Genomic DNA, 13906 nt, shown 5'->3' with positions numbered 1-13906 from the left:
GAGGGCAGGAGTTCGAAACCATCCTGAGCAAGAGAGAGACCCTGTCTCTACCATAAATAGAAAGAAATTAATTGGCCAACTAATATATATAGAAAAAATTAGCCAGACATGGTGGCCCATGCCTGTAGTCCCAGCTACTCGGGATGCTGAGGCAGTAGGATTGCTTGAGCCCAGGAGTTTGAGGTTGCTGTGAGCTAGGCTGACACCATGGCACTCACTCTAGCCTGGGCAACAAAGTGAGATTCTGTCTCACACACACACACAAAAAGAATCAAAACAGAGTCACTAATGATAAGAAAACCCTGACAAACAGAATCAGGAAAGACCGTGAAAACAGGGTCCTCATGCTTGCATGTCTGATAACAAAACAAACTATAAAAGCCACAAGGTTGCACAAAGGCCTTTGCAACCTTATCCAAAGATAGGTCTGCAAGGGCACCGGCCCAGCAGCTACCTGTCCAAACAAGCACTGACATCACTCTTGACATTGATCCCTGTAGCAAAGGATAAGTATTTCAACACAACTACATAATCCTCCTCATTATTTGCCTTTGAAAATCTCTGTCTTCCTTTACTTCTATAAATGCACATGCAGTTTACTACTGCAGACATGGTCTCAACACAATACTTCACTGTCAAATAAATATCTTTTTTTTAAAGATAATTTCTCTGTTTATTACTTAACACAGTGTATCCAAAAGAAGCTGAATAGAAACTCTTGAGCTGTCGCACAAGCACACAAAGAAGGAATTGATGTGAGTATAGAACAGACTGTTTCTTGTTCTAAGGACACATATTGAAGTATTTTTCTAGTGGCCTAGACTGGAGGGGGTAAGGCACTGTAGGAAGATTTTTTTTTTTTTTTTTTTTTTTTGAGACAGTCTCTCTCTGTTGCCCAGGCTAGAGTGAGTGCCATGGCGTCAGCCTAGCTCACAACAACCTCAAACTCCTGGGCTCAAGCGATCCTCCTGCCTCAGCCTCCCGAGTAGCTGGGACTACAGGCATTCGCCACCATGCCCGGCTAATTTTTTGTATATATATTTTTAGTTGGTCAATTAATTTCTTTCTATTTATAGTAGAGACAGGGTCTTGCTCAGGCTGGTTTCGAACTCCTGATCTTGAGGAATCTGCCCGCCTCCGCCTCCCAGAGTGCTAGGATTACAGGTGTGAACCACCATACTCGGGCCCAAGGGATTATTTTGAAGCAAAATCCAGCCCCCAGAGCACCTTGTCTATAAATAATATGTATTTACCTCTGGAAAGTAAGCATTTCTTTTGTAAACATAATCACACTATTTTCTCTTATGATATTGTAATTGCATAATTCCTTAATTTCATCAAATATTCAGCATTCTAATCCACCATGCAGGTTTCTTTGCAGTAGGTTTATTTTCCTCGGCATCCAAGCAAGGTCCGTACATAGCATTTGAGTGAAGTGAATAAATGTGCTTTGTAGAAAAGAAGTCACACCAAGTGTGCGGGGGATTGTGAGCTCTCCAAGCCCACACTGGGGTCCAAGGTCCTGGAGGTGCACATGGAGCTGGGCAGGTGTCACATCATTGGTGATGCAGCCCTGGGGACCCAGCAGGCCATGCCCCACCGCTGGAGCTCACAGGACAGGAGCGGACACAGTGGCCCCGAGTGTCGACAGAGGCTTCTAGAGCTCTGTGGAGGGCAGAGGAGAGGCCACAAGGTAGGGAGGGAAGTGTGGCCAGGTGGGAAGGAGCTTGTCAGGCAGGGCTGGCAAATGTGCCCAGGCAGGAAAGCAAGAAGCCCTGCCACGCTCTGGGGGTGATGGCTGGAGACCAGGGGGTGAGGAGGGGGACAGGACCCATTCTGCCTGCAATGGGGACTCACTGGAGAATTTCAGAAAGGTGGTGATGCTTAGATTGTATTTTAGAAAAATAACTCTGGTTGTCAGTGGAGAAGAGACTACAGGGAAGGGAAGCAGCAGTCAGGGAGCCCCATGAGTCTGTCTGCCCTTCACCCCCTCTCACTGTGGGGGGCTCCCCCTGAGAGCAGGAGAGCTCAGTGTGCACAGCACAGACGCCCCGGGGACACCAGCATTGAGGGCCCAGCATGGGCCTGAAGCTAGAACTGGCTCCTAACTCAAGCACTCTGGCATGGTGACAAGCAGGGAAAGTATGATTTCACTGTATTGATTTGTATGTAATTCACATGTCTAGTCCGCATCTGGGAAGCCCAGGCCTGAGCGGCACCGAGAGAACTGAGAGGGACGCTCATGTCCGGGGCCCCACGCGGGGCTAGAGAGCACAGTGAGGGTGTGCCCTGTGCACCTGCAGGTCAGGGACAGCAGGGGGGCCTGGGAGCAGAGGGCGGGTCTGTTGTGTTCTCTGTCGTGTTCCCCTCCTGGAGCACTGAAGAGTCCACAGCCATAACAGCTGTTTGAAAATGCATAAGAGAGAACCTTTTGTTATCAGAAATAACACGACTCTCCAAGATAAGAAGAAAACTTTGCTATGCTGATGGCCAGAATGGTGACTCTTTTCCACTGCATGCCTGAAACTGTCAGATGTAAATTTCTGCACTTGACTTTTTTGACAGTCTACATGACAAATGGCACAGCACAATTTCTGGAAAACTCAAACAAACCACATAATCTACATTTTCCTTTTGCACCAAGGTTTTAATTCCAAGAAAGAGGCAGGTCAGGAACACATTGGAAATCTGATTTCATATCAGATCCTAATGAAAAAGAATGAATTTTAACTAAGTTTGTGCATAAGAGTTATTTTTATTTGATGAGTACATAATTTGAAAAAGTTTATTGGCTTCACAATAGCCACCCTCAGCACTTTGTTGGTGCAAAGAGATTATTGGTCTTACACGGGCTTCTCCTCCCTGCCTGCTTTTTTAAAACTTGAAAACCTTCCTTGCTTTTTCTAAAGCTTCTGCAGTTATGGGAGGCTTCCTCTGGCTGCCAGGCTGCAGAAACTTCTTCACATTCGGGAGGTTGCTGATTCTGGTTTTCAGGGCCTGCAATGCACAGATCACAGGCTCAGAGTGCAGCCCAAAGACCAAAGCAATTATCAGACAACCCAGGAAATCGAGCCCTGCCACTCTACACACAGACCACGTCCCCTCCTTCAGCACCATTGTGGCGGCTGGGAACACACACCAGAGAAATGAAAATACGAGGAGAAATGAAGATATGGGAAAACTGAGGTGGGAATGAAGACACAAGATAATGAAGGCAAACCCTGGGGCCAGTCAGAGCAATTTTCCCACTGAGAGGTGGAGACGGGGGTGGGCAGGAGTGTTCAGGGGAGGCCTGGGCAGAGAGGAACACAAGGTCCCATGGCAGGAGACGGAGCCCAGGGAAGGAAACCAGATGGAAAGAGACCTGCTCAGACAGACTCAGTGTGGGACGACAGGGGCACCCCTGGGATGAAGGGACTCCCAGAGAAATCGGGCACAGAGACTGCAATGGAATGGGAGTCGGGGAGATGCTGGGTTCTGGGTCCTTTCCATTGCAAAAGGTAAAATATTCTTATTGGGGTGGCACCCCCTGAAATTTCCATGCCATAGCAAGCATCTTTTCATGCCTCAGAACCAGGGTCTGGAAGCTCATTTTGGAGACCTGGGGGCAGTACCAGCCTGGAGGTGGCCGGGGTCTGAATGTCACCAGTCCAAGGGCCCCAATACCACGTTCCCTCATGGGAGCTGTGGGGCTGCCTCTCTGGGGGCTGCGAGACAGTGACACTGATCACCTTCAGCAGAGGGAAGCTGGCGGTGACGCCGGGGAGAAGCTCTTCCACGTGGTAGATAAGTTCAACCAGGTGAATGTCAGCCCGGCTCAGCCTGTTGCCAACCAGGTAGTCTTGTCCGTGGCTCTTTAACACCTGGGGGGTTGGAGGCATCAGGTCAGGGACACACGCATGGTCAGGCTGGGCACCTGCTTGTCCCCAAGCCTCTCCAGCCTGACCCTCCCACCTCTGCGTCCTCACTGGCAGGCGTGAGACCCAGACCTTTCTCCATGGTCCCTGGTCCATAAGCGAGAATGAGAAGCGGGCTCTGCTCCCTGCTCCCCTCCTCGGCTCCCGTGTCCTCTGCTCGTTCCCACAGCCCTGCAGAGTTCACCCCTCCCGCCCTCGCTGGCATCTCCCACGTGTGCCCGGGTCTCAGCACCGGCTGCGGCATGTTCTGTGTGCCCCGCGCCCTACAGCAGCCCCGACCTTCCAGGACGTGGCTCTGCTCTCTGCCGTCTCTCTCTCTGCAGTGTCCCTGGACAGCCCTCCACCCAGGAGGACACCTCTCCTCCTTCCCTCCTCATTTCCTGGTCTATATGCTGGGATCTGAAGGAAACCTGGGTGACCTTGAATGCATCATCTTGCACCATTGGCTCTGACTCCTAACTTAAGCTGCTGTATATTCTGCAAGGTGCAGTGTCTAGGGGTGAACTGCGCTGATGTCTGCAACTGACATCGATATGCATTAAAAAAATCTTCATTTCCACTCCAGAGCCATCATCCCTGCTTAGATATTTCTCTTGCATCTCTGAAACACGGCAATATCCTCCTGATGGGCAGCCGGTTGCATATCTTTTGCCACATGGTGCCAGAATAGTTTCTGATGATTGCCTTCCCCACGCTCTTCTTGAATCAAAGCCCAGAGTGTTCTGTAGGCTATAGCCCAGTCTCTAGTGTGGCTCAGAGCCTATACAGCCCACATTTTATTCAGGGACTATGAAATTCTGTGGAATAGAGAATTCTATATTTGGGTCTAGTTCATTCATATTTGCTAGAAAATTATAATTTGTTATAAGTGGTACAATTCTTCCCAGTCTATTTCATAAAATGCCTTGAGAGTCACGGAGCTGCACTGGGGTTCAGGAAGTCTCATTGAAAGGGCAGGTCACTGCCTCACCAATGCCCAGCCACTAGTTTTCTATTGCCTCCTAAACTCAGGGCCATGAAATGCTGAACACTTACTTTTTCAAAGGCAGGGAAATAGCGATTTGTTGTTTTCTCTTTGATCAAGGCAAGCTTGGCATCTTTTTCCCCAGGTGGATGCATGGGGAAAATAATGATCATTTCATTCAAATCTGCCATACCTTCTATATACATGTCAATCCTGCAAGACAAAACAGCCTCACCGTCAACTACCTCCTGCCTTAGATTTTATAGTTTAAAAATGTATGAGACTATATTACAGAATACCTTCTTACATCTAGGAAAAAGAAAAAAAATCGAAAAAAATTTAAAAATTTTTTAATTTTTGTAACCTTAAAATCTGTACCCCCATAATATGCCGAAATAAAAAAAAATAACAAAAAAAAGTAAAAAAAAAATTTTTTTTAATTAAAAAAATAAAAAACAAATAAAAATGTATGAGACTAGAACATCAAGTAGTAATCCTTCAATGGGTACTTTTTATATGACAGTCAATTTGATGTGATTTTACCTATATAAAAATTTATTACATAAAACACCGTATCGGGGTAGATGTGTTTCCAACATTCTTGTCATACATGTGATCAAACACAGGTTCAAGGAGCGTCTGTGACCTGTCCCAAGTCATAGTCATGAGATAAAATGACGGCTTCCCTGCCAAGTAACCACTGATACTACACTCAATTTGACATCTCTATTGTTGTCTGTTCTGTGATCAACTTAGTGTGACTCAGGTGGCCAAAGACCTGCTGCCTCAGTAGCCTCAACAGAGACCCTGGCACACCCATCCCGGCCATGATCCTCTTCCTCTCTCCCCATTCTGCTCCTCCCAGCCACCTGTCTGTGCCCAATATCAGCAGTTCTTCCACCCGTCTCCATGAACACGCTCCCACGGCCCCTCTAAGCGCTGCGGCCCTGCTCTGGCCGCGTTTGCATCTCTCCCCACCCAGCGTAAAGACCCCTTCCCTGGTGCGATGCTGCCCACAGTCACAGCCAGTGTGGACGGCAGGAGACCTTCTCTTCTTTCCTGTCAAACTGGGTTTTCCACAATACTTTTAAAAACAATAGCTTTATTAACCTATGTTCACATACTATAATTGTCACTCATTTAAAGTATGCTATTCAGTGGATTTTGACACATTCGTAGAATTCTGCAAATATCACGACATTCTAATTCCAGAACATTTTTATCACCCTGAAAAGAAAATCTGTACCCACTGCCAGTGTTCTTCATTTCTCCCTACCCCACACCCCTCCTGGCCCACTATTCTACTACCTGCCTCCACAGATTCCAATATTCTGGAAATTTCATACAAAAGAGATACCACAATTTATGGCCTTCTGTGTCTGGTTTCTTTTATGCAACATGTTGCCTTTTAGCTCACCCATGTTGAGCGTACATCAGAACTTCACTCCTTCTTGTGGCCAAGTAATGTCCCACTGCCTGCCTTTGGCACTCTTTGTTTCTCCATTCATCTGCTGATGGATATTTGGGCTGTTTCCACTTTGTTAGTTTTCTGAATATTGCTGTTATTTGCATTAGTATTTTGTGTACAAGATTCAGTGTGGTTGTATTTTCAATTCTTTGGGTAACATTCCTAGTAGAGAAATTGCTGATTCATTGTAACTCTGTTAACCTTTTTGGGGGAACTGCCAGAAGTTCCAACAAGGTTATGTTTTGAGTTATGAAGTCTCATCACAACAGGGAGGAGACCCCAGAGCACTGGAGGTATGAAATATATCTGGTTGCTTCAGACTTGTATTGAAATGTTAAAGTAACCCCTCATATTGGGCAGGAGGCTCTACTAACCCTTGTCAAGTGGAAGAGTCCCAATAACTGGTTGATGACTTTGGTACCAGTCACCACTCCTGTGATTACTGAAACTTGAGATGCAGTGAGTTTGGACCCTTCCTCCCCAGGCTGTCGTCTACACCCACTCAAGCAATCCATCCCTTGTCCCTACCTGCTGGCTGGAACGCAGCTCCTAAAGGCCTGAGCACCTGGAATCAGGATTCCACCATGCTCCTGAGTTCATGGTTCATGAGTGTTTGGAAGCCTCTGTCACGGCGCTACACCCGTGGGCTGCACCCTCTCGCATGATCACACTCGCCTGAACCCTCCCATGTTCCTCCTCCCTCAGGTCCGCAGGACTCTGCCACCCTGGACCTCAGCGCACGTGCCCAAGGCCCAGCCTGCTGCTGTCCTCACCCCTGCAGGGTGAGGCAGGACCTCAAGCCCTCCCGGGTTATCCGCTGGTGTGAGGACAGAAAATGTACCTACACGGCTCTCTCCTTTAAGTCCTTCCCGTAGAGGTTGTGCTTGCTGGCGATGTAGTTGAGGATGGCTCTCGTCTGCACCAGATCCATCCCATCGATCTCCACCATTGGCACTTGCCCGAACATCAGCCGCCCGTCTTTGAAAGAAAGGAAACGCAAAGAAGAGGGAGAGGACTATGGGTCCTGCTCTTTCAAGATTAAATAATAATTGGTGAAATGAATGAAGATAAAATGTAAAACCAAAAATTAATGCCTGGTAACCTTTGATCTAAAATAGCATTTTGTTTTTACCTTCCTGTAGGACTAGTTCTTACCCATCTTTCTATTCATTTTCAGCCTTTTTATTTACAATCTGGGTAAATGGTAGATCTCTCATAGTTTTTGTGTTTATGTATCTTCATGGATATTTCAGAAAGAAGTTGGGAGAGGCAGCCACAGGGTGGCCAAGTGTATGTCATTTAAAATGGGAAGTTCCCAACGTAAGTCTCCTGGTTTTCACAACATTTAAGGTAGTTTCTGAGAGAAGTTTCTAGGTACACGTCCCAGTCTTAGTTCTTTGAAGCCTATAATATTGCCAGGATATCACCTTGTCAGACTGGGAACAGTAAAGAACTCAGTTCAGGATGGGCCTGTATCTACTGCTATGGCCCAATGCGTGTCCTTGCGTGTCCTTGCCTGGGGGGTGCTGTGACGGACCCCGAGCTATCACAGCTCGATCACGGTGCAGAGAGCACGAGCAAGCAGGGTGAGGGCATTCTCAGGGCGCTAGGGACGGTTCCTTTAGCCAATACTGAGAGGTCTGGCCCTTTTCAACCATGAGAGAGTTGCCAACCCACTCGAGGAGACATACTCCTTCGATTTTAACCACGTTTCTCCCTCTACACCATCTCCAAGTTCAATCCCCAACACACACTCACAGGCATTGCCTGGTGTTAAGACTTTGTGGCATGCTTTCTACTAGTTACCCTCACAGCGGCATTTAGATACTTGTTCTTACCATTTTTTAACTTATCCCAATCTTCTGGACATGTTATAAATTGCTCTTCAAACTGGAAGCAAAACAGTAAACGGGTTCTCGTTAGTTCGTCCCACAGCGCTACAGACTGTTACACTCGAATGGCCCCTGTCCAGAACACAACCTGGAGCAGGGAAGATTCCTGAGACTTGCAGGGACACACATTAGTCTAGCCAGGAGCATCTGGAAATGCAGGTGAGAGCCATGGAGAAAGGGGTACAGGGGGGAGCACAGAGAGGCTCACTCTTCACAGCAGCCCCCCTCCCCTCCCCCCGGACCCCACAGTGTTCATGGTGTGGTCATGATTTGAGAGGGTGAGTCACTGGAGGGAAGGGACTGGGAAGTTCTAGTTATGGTGCTGCCATATCTCAGAGAATCTTGTGACTCCAAGAGAGATCAGAACAGAACCCGGGTGTCCCTGGCCTGGGGTGTGCTGTGACCAAGATTCTGGCACCAAGGGGTGTTTGCTATAATTTAAGTCATTCTTTACCATTGCATAGTTTAAAAGAGGTTCTCAGTCATCTAAAGTTCAGGAAATTGGGGGTTCCTAACGTGCTCACTGCAGCAGGGATTGCCGTGGTCTGTGATGGCACAGGGTCATGAGGTAGGTGCAGATACAGGACAGAGGCGTCTAAGTGAGGAGGGGTGTGAGCGCCAGCAATTAACAAAGCGTCCCGTTCCAGACAGACAGAGGGGTGGCGGGGGTCAGGGCAGGGGTTGGGAGGGGGGTGGCCGGTGTGACGTTGCTGGAGAGCCTGAGGGACTGGATGGCAACCGTCAGTCTCTGGGCACCGGGAACCCAGAGCACTGAGCGGGGGCCTCAGTCAGCCCTGCCCCCCAGTCCCTCAGTGCAGCAGGGGTGGAGAGGAGGGAGCCTGGGTGCTCGCAGCCTCGTCCCTGCACCTGCTGTGCTGCACTCGCCCTGCCCACGGCTCTGACACAGCCCGGAACTCACACACATTTACACTAAAAATTAACAATAATTCTTTAACACCAGAGATTCAGGTTTCCAATTGTGGTTTAAAATGTCATAAATTACAATTTTTTACTTTGTTTAAATCCAAACCCAAATAAGGTCCACACATACGGTTAATTGATGTTTCTTTTGGTTCTTTTGAAAATATCTTTTGACTGTCTATGTGCTCTTTGGTGGACAGATCTTTTTCCTTTTAATTTGGTCAAATTAGTCCATTTTTTTCTTAGTAACTGGGGATATTTTGACCGAAGGTAAAACTATGCACAGATCATCTTGTATGGAAGTGTCCTGACTTAGAAAAGGATTTTCATACAGTTCATTTTAGATATGTCTGAAGTCCCAACCTACCTCTACTCCAGCTGCAGCCAAGAGCCACCGGATGGACTCCATTCTGCCCCGGACATTGAAGTAGTGAAGCTTGGGCTTCCCCGCCATGATAGCAGTCTCTTGGTTTCTATAAGCATGAATAAATAAGTGAATGAGTGCTCACTTCATCAAAACATATGCTAAAATCGGAACGCTACAGAGAAGATTAGCATGGCTCCCGAGCAAGGATAACACGCAAATTCGTGAAGCGTTTCATATTTTAAAATAAATAAGTGAATGAAGGTGTCCACAGAAGCAAATTGTGTGTTAGGGTATATGGTTGAATGGCACCAACAATATAGAAGGGGTATCTGCCTTTCTCATGGTAGAGTTGGAAGAGTCCAAGGAAGATTTTCCAAAGCCCAAACTGTCAACCATTAGTACCCAACATCGTGAAAATGCTGCAGACCAGTCTCACGTTGCCATTTGTCCTTAGTTTGAGAAGCTGAAGAGGGCAGCCTGGATCCCACACAGGGGAAGGCCCTGGGAGCCTGGGAGGGACCTTGGAACCAGAGGACATCACTGACAGGGTGGACCAAGAGGGAGCAGAGTCAGTCTTCAGCTCTTCGGCTGCTACACTGTGCTCGTTCACGAGCAGAACCAGGGCTTAGTCTTGTCCTGACTGTAGCCAAAACCTAAATTTCCTCTACAGAGAAAGGTGTTCATTTCTTTTCTGTTGGATGTCTATATTTTTCCACTTCTGGGAGAGTTTTATTTTACAGTCTAGTAAATGGTATTTGCTGCATTAATTGTATATTATAAGGAAAGGATGTAACATTGGTTTAGTGTCTGACATAACATGCAATTTCTCATTTTTATCCACATTTATGTTTCATAAAAGTTACTTGATATATAGCCTGTTATTATTCTAAGTTTACAGTTCAGGTTATTAATATCTATAGAGATTATGTTACGTGGTAAACCTAGTGCCGTTTTTATCTGACACCAAACTCTTGGAGCTTCTCTTATATCGTGTGTAGAATTCTGTCTTCTGACGTTCACACTAGCTTCCGTTATGTCTTACTATGGAATTTTCACAGCCTGTAGAAGGTAGCATTTTCACTCTCCCCTCCCCATCCCTCCTCCCCACCCTCGCACCCACCAGGCTCTCAGGAAGTAGAGACGTTGCTATTATCTTTATGTAATGGACATCGGACAGCGCTCAAAGTTCAGTCCACACTTCATAGGCTCTGACACAGATAGGTAACTCAAGAGCACGCCTTCTCTTTTTCTGCTTTTAGCTTTTCCCTCATACAGCACACTATTTTGGAATACACTAGTATAGAGTGTTTAAAGGACATAGAAATAAAACAATCAGTCCTAATTATTAAATCCACCACCCTCCTTTTTAAACAGAATTACTAAAGCAATAGCACTCTCCTACATAGTAGAATCATATTGATATTGACTATACAAAAAAAAAAAAAAAAAGAAAAGAGTGTTTTGCCAGAGTAGCCCAAGGAAATATTTAACTTGGCAAATGGAAGGAATTTACAAATGCTCTGTTGGACTGAAAACATGACAGCTCAAGAGAAGGACATTATTATGTTTGTCTAAGATGCAGGTCCACATCCACGTGTCATACTAACCTGAAAGTTATAAACTTTTAGATTCACTTGTCATGTTGAGACTAAACCCTGCTCTGCCTTTGGTTCCAGAAACCCTGAACAAGGAAGAGGAGGAGGAGGAATAGGAGAAGGGTTGACAAAGGAGAAGGAGACAAAGTGGAAATACACACAACTTGGTTTCCAATCACAAAGTAACTCACGAGCAATAAGCTAACGCATGTGAAACAGCTATGGACGTGCAAATTAGATCCTAATCGGCAGGCACTGGTGTTTGGTCTCCCACCTGGAGGGGTGGGTTAGAGCCAGCAGAGGCAGGCAACCACCTGGGTACATTCCCCTTACATTGCTCAAGTGGGACCCCAAATGGGTGACGCTGCCAAATGTACATCCGGTGTAGCCGCGTGTTGGCTCCTGTATGAATCATACCGACGCCTCCAACCGTGTGACAGATCATGTGGAAGCCCCGACACGCTGCTGACGCTGGCATGGCGGCATTTCCAGATTGCCCGTGCTGTTGTCACTCTCACTTTTCTCACACCATCCAAGTCACTGCCCTTGTCCTCTAAGTTCCCGAGTCTTATTTTTGTTTAAAGCCATGGCCTTCAGGAACGACTAAACAATGCCTGAACTGGCTCCTGAGCACACTAAGAAGGCACAGTAAGAAAGTAAAGTGCACACACAGAGTAACACGTTTAAACATGCTCTCCTGGTGAAGCAGACACGAGACCATTTAGGAAGGTTCTTAAGGTCAGTACTAACCTGACAAAGTCCTGGCTGCGTCTCTGCTCAGCTCCTGCAGGCCAGCTCCTGGGCTGTGCCAGCTGCTTAAATGCTGGGACACTCCTGCCTGCTGAGCTGGGCGGGCCCAACAGGGAACAGCCACCCCCACCCCATAGAAGGCTCCAGAGTTCCATGCTGGACTAGAAAGCAAGACAGTCAACAATGTTTCATTGCAAGGCTATCCAGAAATGCAGGCTGGGCGAGGTGGCTCACGCCTGCAATTCTAGCACTCTGGGAGGCCAAGGCAGGCGGATTACTTGAGGTCAGGAGTTCGAAACCAGCCTGAGCAAGAGGGAGACCCTGTCTCTACTATAAATAGAAAAAAATTAATTGGCCAACTAATATATACATGGAAAAAAAAATTAGCTGGGCATGGTGCCACATGCCTGTAGTCCCAGCTACTCGGAAGGCTGAGGCAGCAATATTGCTTGAGCCTAGGAGTTTGAGGTTGCTGTGAGCTAGGCTGACACCATGGCACTCACTCTAGCCTGGGCAACAAAGCGAGACTCTGTCTCAAAAAAAATTAAAAAAATAGGCTGGTCCGAAGGTAGTGAGTTATCTCACGTGATTGTTCACAGTCAGTTACAGATTGAACTCCTTGTTCTACTACTTTCCCCCCTCCTCACTACTGCACTTGACTAGTCTTAAAAAAAAAAAAAATTTTATAAAAAAAAAAAAAAAAATTAAAAAAATAAGTACACAACATGGGATTTCAAATCTATCTGGCTGCCTCAGAAGGTCCCTGGGGCCAGGCTTCTTTGAACACTGCTTAACCACTTCCATACGGCGCTCACTGGCCACAAAGCCTTGCCCACAGCCGGCACTCACAGTCTGCCCGACAGTCTGTGCTGTGCATTGACGACGCATCCGTTTTGCTCTTGTGTGATGAGGAAAGCTTGGAAGCACTGAAAGCTTGTTTTACTTCACAGGCAGCTTTCCTTGTAATGTCAATCAGAATAGGTAACATAGACATATATGTTTTCATTACGTTATTTTTAAATGTTCACAATTTTATTGTGAGAAATGAAAAATTAGAAAAGTCATATCACGGCTGTCGGCTAAAGTAGCTGTGCACGTTCATCTGTGGCTGTCGACTATAGTCGACGCTGGTACTGAAGTGGTTAAGGAGGATCTCATTAAATAGGCTTCAGGTTTAGGGCAGATGAGAAAACTTGTGAGGGACAGTGGCATAAGAGGATGTTGTCAGGAAAGGGGACTTGAAAGAGAGGATGGGGAGATCGCACCTACGTTTGCAAAAGGGACTCAATGATGAACTCTGCTGCGAAACTCTACAGGGTGGAAGAATCCAGCAGAGTTGTCCTGGCCCTGGGTGGGAAAACCTCAGCTGCAGTACCTGGGGTCACTGGCGGATCCTTCTCTACAGGAACATGTTGGCCTTTCTCCCTAGCCCAAGGCCCTTGATGCACCATTTCTTCTGCCCAGAACATGCTCTTCTCCCCTCCTCCCAGGCATCCCGTCCTTGCTCTGTCCTGTCACTCTTCCCACGTTCTGTGTTCAGCGTCTGCATTTCCCCAGGTCACCGTGAGCTCCTGAGGGCAGGGCTGCCCTGTCCCCATGGCTGACCACAGCGCGCCGCCTATGGCAGGGGCTCAATGTGTACATGTGATTTCTCTATTTCTAATGGAAATTGTCTAACATACAAACGTAGAAAGAACAGTGCAATGAGCTTGATGTACCCATCACCTTGCCTCCACAATTGTCAACAATATTTGAAGCAAATCCCATACTTATTTTATTTCATCAATAAATAATGTGTATCTTTGAAACCTTTTTACTGTAATTAAAAGCAATTACAGAAAAACTGCAAAACTGGTATGGAGTTCCTAGATATCCTTCACCCAGTATAGTCTAATGTTAACAGCTTACATGCCCATACTACAAGGATCAAAACCAGGAATTTCACACTGAACTGCAGACCTTACCTGGATTTCACCAGCTTTTCAACCAATGTCCTCTTCTTTGTCCAAGACCCCATCCAGGGCCCTATGCT

At 46.8% G+C, this 13906-nt stretch overlaps 1 protein-coding gene and 1 non-coding gene across 2 annotated transcripts; one reads left to right on the top strand and one right to left on the bottom strand.

Moving 5' to 3' along the window:
- Positions 1-2735: 2735 nt before the first annotated feature.
- LOC105869169 (glutathione S-transferase A1-like) lies at positions 2736-12044 on the bottom strand. Its single transcript, XM_020287139.2, has 7 exons — positions 11875-12044; positions 9530-9635; positions 8188-8239; positions 7195-7327; positions 4953-5094; positions 3732-3863; positions 2736-2997 (listed from the first exon to the last, which is right to left on the bottom strand). The coding sequence occupies exons 1-7, from the start codon at positions 12027-12029 to the stop codon at positions 2875-2877; spliced, it is 843 nt and encodes a 280-aa protein (XP_020142728.2). The 5' UTR covers positions 12030-12044; the 3' UTR covers positions 2736-2874.
- LOC142871219 (U6 spliceosomal RNA) lies at positions 9664-9770 on the top strand. The gene has a single exon (XR_012919481.1). It is a non-coding gene; the product is annotated as a U6 spliceosomal RNA (small nuclear RNA).
- Positions 12045-13906: the final 1862 nt, after the last annotated feature.

Source organism: Microcebus murinus, chromosome 5, assembly GCF_040939455.1.
Source record: "Microcebus murinus isolate Inina chromosome 5, M.murinus_Inina_mat1.0, whole genome shotgun sequence".
Classification (NCBI taxonomy): Eukaryota; Metazoa; Chordata; class Mammalia; order Primates; family Cheirogaleidae; genus Microcebus; species Microcebus murinus.
Note: the sequence above shows the minus strand (reverse complement) of the source record. Positions and strands in the feature narration are given on the sequence as shown.

Bases quoted from the DNA above. Each gene is read 5' to 3' on its own strand.
- LOC105869169 (XM_020287139.2), bottom strand. From the start codon at position 12,029: ATGGAACTCTGGAGCCTTCTATGGGGTGGGGGTGGCTGTTCCCTGTTG. The intron at 9,636-11,874 runs GTTAGTACTGAC...TCATGCTTATAG, and splicing joins CGCAGCCAGGACTTTGTCAG to AAACCAAGAGACTGCTATCA. The intron at 2,998-3,731 runs GTGATCAGTGTC...TGTGCATTGCAG, and splicing joins CCAGCTTCCCTCTGCTGAAG to GCCCTGAAAACCAGAATCAG.